This window comes from Portunus trituberculatus, chromosome 19 (genome assembly GCF_017591435.1).
Source record: "Portunus trituberculatus isolate SZX2019 chromosome 19, ASM1759143v1, whole genome shotgun sequence".
NCBI classification, from domain to species: domain Eukaryota; kingdom Metazoa; phylum Arthropoda; class Malacostraca; order Decapoda; family Portunidae; genus Portunus; species Portunus trituberculatus.
Window position 1 is genome coordinate 3627501 of NC_059273.1, and position 10000 is coordinate 3637500.

At 36.2% G+C, this 10000-nt stretch overlaps 2 protein-coding genes across 2 annotated transcripts in view; one reads left to right on the forward strand and one right to left on the reverse strand.

The window, feature by feature from the left end:
* The window catches only part of LOC123506188 (F-box/LRR-repeat protein 4-like), a 15834-nt gene extending 6772 nt beyond the window's left edge, over window positions 1–9062 (reverse strand). Inside the window, exons 1-9 of the mRNA XM_045258104.1 lie at window positions 8644–9062; window positions 7703–7886; window positions 7334–7427; window positions 5814–6012; window positions 4661–4816; window positions 3816–4047; window positions 3311–3436; window positions 1305–1539; window positions 48–209 (exon numbers count right to left, since the gene is read on the reverse strand). Of these exons, the coding sequence (XP_045114039.1) occupies window positions 48–209; window positions 1305–1539; window positions 3311–3436; window positions 3816–4047; window positions 4661–4816; window positions 5814–6012; window positions 7334–7427; window positions 7703–7882 (1384 nt within the window). The 5' untranslated portion in view covers window positions 7883–7886; window positions 8644–9062. The remainder of the gene's footprint in view (window positions 1–47; window positions 210–1304; window positions 1540–3310; window positions 3437–3815; window positions 4048–4660; window positions 4817–5813; window positions 6013–7333; window positions 7428–7702; window positions 7887–8643) is intronic.
* Window positions 9063–9361: 299 nt separating this feature from the next.
* LOC123506221 overlaps window positions 9362–10000 on the forward strand; it is a 7363-nt gene continuing 6724 nt past the window's right edge. Inside the window, exon 1 of the mRNA XM_045258144.1 lies at window positions 9362–9450. The gene's annotated coding sequence lies outside the window, so the exon portion shown is untranslated. The remainder of the gene's footprint in view (window positions 9451–10000) is intronic.

Consider the following 10000-nt stretch of genomic DNA (forward strand, 5'->3'; position numbering starts at 1 on the left):
AAAGAAAGATACTAAAAAGATACAATAGAGACGGTAAAAATACTCACTAAGGCTTAGGTGCTGAAGATGACTGGCATGCTGCAGCAGGAGCTGAAGGGTATGGAAATTAATATGAGTACGAGTGAGGTCCAGTCTGGCCAATGCTCTTGCCTTTTTCAGCTCTCCGAATCCTAGATGATCAACTTTAGTACAGTTGGCCATGCTTAGTTCTGAAAAGACAAATCCATTTCTCATATGAATACATTCTCTTACTATGGAATGCTGCACACAACACTGCTGAATAAGAAAAATAACACTATGATAAAAAAGTCAATAAATGAAATAAATAAATAAGTTAAAAAAAATAAATAAATAAACAAAAAAATACTGCAGGTCCTTCAAGCAGATTCAGAAGGCCACTATTGAATTAGGAAAAAATCATATTAGTACACACTCCTCATAAGACACCTTGTAGGAACAGTATGCTTGAAACAGGGGTATCATTATCATTATGATTACTGTATGCTTTCTTATGGATTTACTGCTGCAGTAGTATGTAGAAGTGTACACATTAGAAAGTTAGGAATCTTGCATAGCTGGCATGGCCAAGATACCAAGTCAGTCTTGTTTGCTGGCCCCAGAAGGACAGTAACTAAGGTTGACAAAGTGCTCTATGTCCATTGCAAGCCTTACCAGATTTCTCTTCTTCATCACTCCAAACAGTTACTTTTTTTCAATAATGTGTATTCTATTGACAAGCTACACTAAGTATTGTCTTCTGGAGATTGAGTTTAAAGTATCCATGTACGCTGCGTCCTGTCAACTCTCACACTTGCTTTCTTCAAAAGAATATTGAAAACACTGAAAAACACTTATTCATTCTGGCCACATGCTCTGAATGAGTGTATGTATTGTCCTCACATCTGGCACGATGCAGCTGTGCAACTCCATGGCATCTAGAACTGTGTGTGTGTGTGCATATTTTGTTTTCACATCTGACAGTGCAGCAGTGTGGTGGTGCAGCACCACAGAATCTAGAATCGCATGAAAGTGATGCAGCAGTACAGTGTTGCTGCAGCACAATGCGATATGGTGTAGTAGATGCAGTGGCACTGCAATGAAATTCCTAATGCTTGTTTGTGTGTTTTCACAATACAGTGCAACACCAGCCTCTCTCTCCCCTCTCCCTTATCTTTTCTTCTTTACTTTATTTATATTTTTTAATATGTACTAAATACTACTAGTTTTTCACATCAGCTTTTTCCTCTTGACACTAAAAAATCCACAGCCATTACTTTTATATGCATTTAAATAAACTTTCTTACCAATCAAATTTGGACAGACAACAGAAATCATGTAGAGACAATAGTTGTCAATGAAGTGGCAGTTGTTGAGTCTGAGAACTGTAAGCTGGTGGCCGCATGTGTGGATGAATTGCATGAAAGTTTCTGTGTTTACACCATCATAAGGACCACACCAGGACAGGTCCAGGCACTGTAGCAGAGAACACCTTGATGCTAAGCACTCTAGTGTTGAATTTTTCACTAACCACCAACAATTCTGGAAGAAAAATTATGCAGTTGAAGAAAATAGATCTGGTTAAGAAAATATTAAACTGACCGGTCAAAACAATTCATATACATATATCAATTGGCACATATACCCATAATGAACAATTATTCTCCAAGAAATCTCTCATAACCTGTGCTGTGAGCAATAATGTCCAGTTGTAACCTGTGAGTTTTTTGCTTTATCTTTCAGTCTTTGCACTGGTTGTCTACAGCAAAGGATTTTGGGCTTGTTCAGACCAATCTTTGGGTAGGGATGAGACAAGTCACACATCACACAGCAAGGTCACAACCCCATAAGTTAAGTCACATACCTACTTGCTGCTATATGAACAAGGGTTACACATTAAGAGGCTTGCCCATTTACTTTGCCGCAACTGGGCTTTCTCACTTCTGAGCCAAGTGTGCTAACCATTATACTATGTGATGTGATGTGATGTGATATGTGTGTGTGTGTGTGTGTGTGTGTGTGTGTGTGTGTGTGTGTGTGTGTGTGTGTGTGTGTGTGTGTGTGTGTGTGTCTATTTATCTATTTACATAGTTGTGTTTTACAGGAAAAGAGCTATGCTTATGCTGTCCTGTCTCTATACCTAGAGTCATCAATTTTAGCCTAAAAGTCATGAACATTTCTTGCTTGAGCCATTGTTTCATCCAAATTGTTCCAGATTTCTATGCTTCTGTTTGGAAAACTATATTTCTTAACGTCTCTTCTACACTTGGTCTTTTTTAATTTCATGCCGTGTTCCCTTGTATTTCTTGAATCCCATAACAGTAAGTCTTCTTTGTCAACTGTGTCCATCCCCTTCCATGCCCTGTATATGGAAATTAGGTCTCCTCTTTCTCTCCTCTGTTGCAATGTTGGAAGTTTTAATATCTTTAATCTGTCCTCATACATTAGGTCTCTTGAACTTGGAACCATTCTGGTTGCAGCTCCTTGAATCCTTTCTATCTTCCTTATATCTTTCTTATTATGTGGTGACCATATAAGTGCAGCATATTCAAATGTGTTTGTGTGTGTGTGTGTGTGTGTGTGTGTGTGTGTGTGTGTGTGTGTGTGTGTGTGTGTGTGTGTGTGTGTAATTCACCTCGGCCACCTGCTGGTCACCCAGCCAGTCTTCCCCATTTCAAAGTGAGCTCAGAGCTCATAGACCGATCTTCAGGTAGGACTGAGACCACATCACACACAACACACACCGGGAAAGCGAGGCCACAACCCCTCAAGTTACATCCCGTACCTATTTACTACTAGGTGAACAGGGGCCACACATTAAGAGGCTTGCCCATTTGCCTCACCGCTTCCGGGACTCGGACCCGGCCCTCTCAATTGTGAGTTGAGTGTGCTAATCACTACACTATGCGGTGTGTGTGTGTGTGTGTGTGTGTGTGTGTGTGTGTGTGTGTGTGTGTGTGTGTGTGTGTGTGTGTGTGTGTGTGTGTGTGTGTGTGTGTGTGTGTGTCCGACCAGTATAGGATTACCAACCTAGTATATAGATAGACAGATAGTAATCTATTAGTGATGGACTGCATGCATGATTAGTCTTAAATAATGACTGCTTAGAATTATCTTATCATCTTCTATTCGCATTAAACCTCTTATTCTAAACCTGCTATAAGCATAGTTAATTTTGTAGAACAATGTATTTCGGCTAAAGAAACAAAATCTTATCTACACTTCCTCTTCCTTTCTCATATCCTTCCTATTTGAGTTTCAAGAATTAATCTATTTTTTTCAAGATACATGCACAAATTCCCAACCTACAAACCCGTAGATTAAGGGTCATGTAGAGGAAAGGGTCAGAGGCATAGCTTTGGAGAAGCTTGCAGGTGCAGGCTAGATGACACAGACTCCTGATGTCAAGCTTATGCAGGATGTACATGATCAGCTCCTCCTGCAATAAAAACATATGAATAGAAAGTGCATTTACTAACATAATATACTGTTAGTGAAAACAGAAATGCACCAAGGAATGAAATACTAATTATAAGATTACATAAAACATGTAAGAACATTAGGCGACTCTTCTACCATGACCATTTCCAAGAGGGAGTTCTTAAAAGCCTGGATCAGACATACAGCAAATACATGGATAAAAGTAATTCTTATTGCTAAACCAAAAAACAACATTAATGATACTATTTCTTGACATCTTTCCAATTCAAAAAGCAACTGGCTATATTTCATGACTGTTAATACATATTCTTATTAAGTTTTCTAGAATTGGAATTTAAATACCACAAGCTTTCTAGACATTTAGCAAGGTCACTCACAGGTAAGAGGTCAAAGTATCCTCCCTTTGTTCCTTCTTCAACAGAGATATCTGTATCATCCTCAGAAGGGGTAACGTCTACAGCTGTAAGAGAATCTTCACAAACTTCTAAGTCTGCTTTTTCCTCCCTTGTGAGCTCCTCTCCTGGGTTTTTGTGTTCATCTTCCACCAGCTTCTGGAGGTTTTCCTCAGACAACAGAAATTTAACTCCACTAAGGATGTCCTCTTCACAACTGAAAACAAAAGATGACTTTGAAAACTGACACTTTGCAGCATCACTATAATGCACCATTAGTCTGATAGGAGTTCGCAATCACCTTGATTCTGCTTCATTTGTACAAGCTCATTGTAGAAATAAAGAATCCCTAGTCCTGCTGCTTTGTCTAGTTTAGCTTTAACAGCATTATATGATATACTGAGTATGATGACATTCTTTTATAATATCTGCAGAATTTCTAGCCAGTTTGTTTCCTTCCCTATCATAGAACCAAATACACATTACAATATCAAACCAAATACACATTACAATATCAAATTAGATGATAGAAGTCAGAGCCAGTGTAAGAATTCAGTATCCAAGTTCAATGAGAAGAAACAAAATGTAATATGTAAATAAAAAAGACAGATAAAAGAATTCATCAAGTCAAATCTCATATAACTCTAATGGCAGGCACACAGTAGTCTCTTGGAGCAGCAGCCAAATGCTTCTCAAGAGGACTACTGAAAAGCATACCATCACCATGAACATACCAAACCTAGATGACAAGGACTTTAAGTTTTAAACTACAGTTACATTAACAACAGAACCACACCCGTATTGGAACATATTCACAACCAGAATCTTACATGGACTTATGGATTCCCATCTTCATAACCTGCATGGTGATAGTCTCTCCTGAGGCCTCATATCCACTGCTTGAATGGGTAGAACCAACCAGCATCACTGCATCCAGGGCAGAGTAGTAGCTGTGGCCTCGCTGATCAAACTCAATCCTCAGCATGCTACAGGAAAGGACATGGTTCAGAGTTCATTAACAAAATTTTCTATCAATATATATATATATATATATATATATATATATATATATATATATATATATATATATATATATATATATATATATATATGACACTTGTTCCTGCAAATTACTGGCATAAGATGGTCACAATTTAATTCTCGCATTCTCTTTTCTATTTTTCCTCTCATATAATCTTCCATGTACCTCAATTCTGTTGGGATTTTTCTTTTGTAATTCATCTTTTAATTTACCAAAAAAAAAAAAAAAAAAAAAAAAAAAAAATATATATATATATATATATATATATATATATATATATATATATATATATATATATATATATATATATATATATATATATATATATATATATATATATATATATATATATATATATATATATATATATATATATATATATATATATATATATATATATATATATATATATATATATATATATATATATATATATATATATATATATAAAATAAAATAAATAAATAAATAAATAAATAAATAAATAAATAAATAAATAAGTAAAAATAAATGAATAAATAAAAAATATATATATAAACAAATAAAATAAATAAAAATAAAAAAATAAACAAATAAATAAAATAAAAAAGTAAACAAATAAATAAATGTAAATATGAAGAGAAACTGTTTATGTTAAGGCACTCAAAGGAGAATGATTTACTGCTTACTATGTAAGGTAGAGCTGATTTGGAGACAACATTTGGCCATGTTTTTCATATGAAAGGAAAATTATTTAGGCCACAAGTAAAATAGCTAGTACTGTATGCTCAAAACATACATTACATGATATTAGTTGTCTCCACATAACAAATATAACCTAAAACAAATAGAAAGACTTGCAACAAAGTACACCAATTGCTAACATCTCCAGCTGCATAATCCAATGAAATTTATTTTTTTATACAAACATCAACTATACATAGCAAATAATCAAAACTCACTTAATCAAAACACGTGGCTGCTCAATGGGAGGAGAGAAGATCCGAGAAACTGCTTTCAGTCCTGTCTGGGGCTCTCCTGCCCACAGCAACACCCAGCTCTGCCCCTCCAGGGAGCCCCATACTCGCACTGCACTCCCAGGATGGTAGGTCTCATACAGATCCACTCTAATGGGGTACACAGCGCTGTCATACTTCAGATCTGCAATAGGTTTGTTACCATTGTTATCTTGAAAGGCTCTATAGGTCCTTGCATACAATGATCTTGATTATCTCATGAAGAAAGATTAAGTATTATTAATGACAGGAGAGTTGAACAAAAGCCTTAATGTGTAACAAGAAAAATAAGCTACCAACCACATATTCATTATATTAAAATAAAATTCCTATACAAAGCTGATGAAGGAACTCTATGACATGAAATATCAATCCAGATGAGAGATAATTTAGGCAAGCATATACAGTAGTATATTTATTCTAACTCCTGTTCCTGGAAATACCCTCAACAGAATGACCACATCAGAAGTCCCATTTTGTCCTGCCGAAATGCTTCAGCTTTCAACATTACAGTTTCCTCAATTTAGTAACTAGTTACAATATCAAATGTGCAGCTTGGTTATCAAGTGTTCATCTGAGAAATTTTAAGACAGCTTTAAAAAAAAAAAAAAAAAAAAAAAAAAAAAATACAAGTATTTCTCCTTTTCTTCATAGTACACTTCATTCATGGTATCACTGTCACAAGCAAATGACTTTAACTGCTTAGTTACAGGTTGGCTGGCTAATTCTTGTGACACAATAAAAAAAGCTGCAACATTGTAAGTAATAAAGATCTTTTTAAATCAAATTAATTAATAGAGGATTACTCTAAGTATTGTGGCATGGATATGCCATCAAGAATACAGTAAAGTAAATGGAGTAAATAAGCAGTAGTCAAACAAGTGTTATAACCATAAGTGCAATCTGCATGGAAAAAATAAAACAAGAAGATAGGAAGACTTATTTTTGCTGAGCTAAGAATATGCATGTGGGGCTTCACAACGTGAGGATTTGGTGTACCCTCTTCCTGGGGATTAATGTGACACACGTGGCAAGATCTACACACCTGGACTTGTAAGGATTAACAACGTGCACATCACATGCATTTACAAATTCTCAGATATTCACTGGACATGGAAGGCTCTTGATGCTTTATAGGTCATATTAATCACTCACATTCCTTCAATAAACTGCATTTGGCAAACAGAATTACTGCTTCAAATCTTCTACAATGCATTTCATATACCTCTTTCCATCTTTAGTTATAAATAATAATAAAAACAAAATAAACAAATTAGCAACCTGAAATGTTTAACACTGAGTCATGAATCATTAAATAGAATACAAAAAAGTATGGTTCTGAATCTGAAAACTTTCCTTTTTTCAGTTTCTTAACATATTAGGTGACTGCAGTCAAGATATAAGCCATAAAATTCTATTTCAATTCACTAAGGGCAGCAAAGGAGCCAATACATGTAAGTACATACCAATGAAGTCAACTGATGGTGGTAAAAGGGGCTTGGGGTCTTCAATGGGTTGTGGAGCAGAGTCACTCTTAGCCCACCAATAGCCATAGCTTCGCTGTTGGCATCAAGTACATCTACTATAAGAAATCATGAGGAAGCCAAACAAAGTAGTGAATGTCAATCAGTATGACAAACGTGTACATTAAGAGAAGTATTCAATGTATATTTTCCATCATAAGTTTCCTTACTTAGGAGAAATTATTCTGATAGCACTAGAAAATATCTAACATAAATAACCAACACTATTTCAAGTGTTTAAGGATGTACTATTCTTTAAATCCCTGGGCAGATGCATATAAAATCATCACGCACATAACACAATCCCATTACCAGGCAGTATGCAGCAGAGAAGTCTCCGTAGTCCGGGTACAATGTTGGCTTGCCAATGATGTTATTGGCAACATAGGAAATTGAGCCGTCACTTCCATACTGAGAACTAAAGTCTGTCACTTCCTTCACATACTGATCCACAACACAATGGGTCCAACTTTTCCTTGGAATCTCCTCCATTGTTCTGCAATCAATGAGGAAAATTAAAGAAATTTTGGTCAATTTCTAGTTTAACTCAACAAATAGTAAGACAGAAAACTGACTAATGTTCTGTGTCAAATGGATAATTTTTTTTCAAGTTATGACTCTTTTCAATTCATGACTACTTCTCATCCCTAATCTTGGGGAAAATTGGGGTTTTTGGATGGGGAAGCATTAAATTGAGTAACGTGTTGCAAAAGGGATCGAAAATCAACAAAATCACATAAGCCATATCTGAAACCCAAGGTTTTTGGGTTGGGGAGCATTAAATCAAGTAATGTGTACTGCAAAAGAGGTTAGATATCAACAATATCACATAAAAAATCTCTTAAAATAAATCAATTACATATCTGACAGTGGCAGCAGCAAAGTGCGTTGCTGTACTGTTATTGGTGAGCAGTGTTGCTACTGACCAAGGATTACAAATCAGTAATCAAACCCAACATTATAACTTCCTACATGGTGAAGCCTGGAGCCCCCTAGGGTTACTAACCAAACCTCACATTATAACCTTGATTTAATGTTCTCCCAAAAAAGCGCAATTTTCCACAGGTTCCCTATGGTGGGGATGGGAACGGTAACAAGTTGAAAAGTCATAAATTGAAAACTATCAGTTTGAGACAGTAATGATGAACATTAATCAATTCACTTAATCCAGAAAGTGGTTGAGTGAAACTATAAATTGTCTGGAATTTTACATATACAATTTCAATAATAGCTTTTCATTTGTTATGACTCACATATTGAAGGATTCTTGAGTCGATGAAATCTCAGTCAAGCTGGCATTTCCCTAGCCACACCAACACACGACCCACAGTGACACTGCAGGATACCAGAGAGCTGTTTGTCCACCCACGTCCAGGTTCCCACAATGACTGACATGTGACAAGACGCCGCAGCGCAAGGCTGTCACGCATCAGCTGAGCTGCTGAGTGCTGACTCAGACAGTACTGACGAACAGCGGAACATGCGAGCTGCACTGAGTACAGTCTTCTTTTTGGGGGTTTGTTGGGGCCGTGCAGGCTGTGTCACAGCCTCTAGTACCCCAAAAGTGTAGTATGCGGTGGTGATATGTTCAGGCTATATGCGGTGGAGCTGATTTGTTTTCTGTAGGAAGGTCCTGGTGAGGTTGAGTCTTGAAAGCCTGAGAGGTACAGTGACATTCACTGCACAGTGCACAAGCCTCAAGGTCTTTATAATAACTAGATCTTTTTATGCTCAGTGGGAGGACAAGGAAAGTACTCCAATGGCTCTTGTCTAAGAAAACTTAATAAAATAAATAGATAAATGTATAAAAGTTAGTTCTGTTCCAGTTCTATCGTTAATACCCCTCCCTCTCTCTCTCTCTCTCTCTCTCTCTCTCTCTCTCTCTCTCTCTCGTTAAAAACGAGTTTTTTTTATCATATTCTTATCATAATTATGATATTTATCATTATCATCCTTATTTGTTGTGACACCTCCCCCCCCACACACACACACGGAACCCAACGTGTCTCGCCACAAAAGTGAACACTTGTGTGTTTACATTCTTGTGTCACCGGACTAAGGTAATGTTTGATTAATTATAGCTAATGTTATCACTGACCCTTCAATTGTCGGTTCACTGAAGAGATTTAAGAGAGTCTTTGCAGTTCCCTTAAGAAGAATATTGAAATAGCGGTAGCGTTTTTATTAAAGTCAAGGTACGGTTGGTTAGCGTCAGATTAATTTGATGCATTTATTTCCCTGCTGATCTTGTCATTATGTAGATCAAGATACGAAAAAAACCCCATCATATTTTGTTTACAAATAAAGTTAATGTCAAGAAATTAGTAGACTCTTGTGTTGACATGTTTTCATTGTGAAAGACATGTGTATACAATACTTAGGAAAAAAAAAAAAAAGTAATTTCAGGAAAGATGATGTATGTGGTATATTTATCGCAATTATAAAACTAATAATGAACATTGTACAAACACGCCCTATCCACCCATGCATGGAGTATGCTTCACATGTAAGGAAGGGATGGGGGAGTCCACTCATACAGTTAGCCGGGGTGGAATAAAAGAAAAAATGTTTTATCAACTCTTCTTATCCAACTAACTGCCTTCAGTCTCT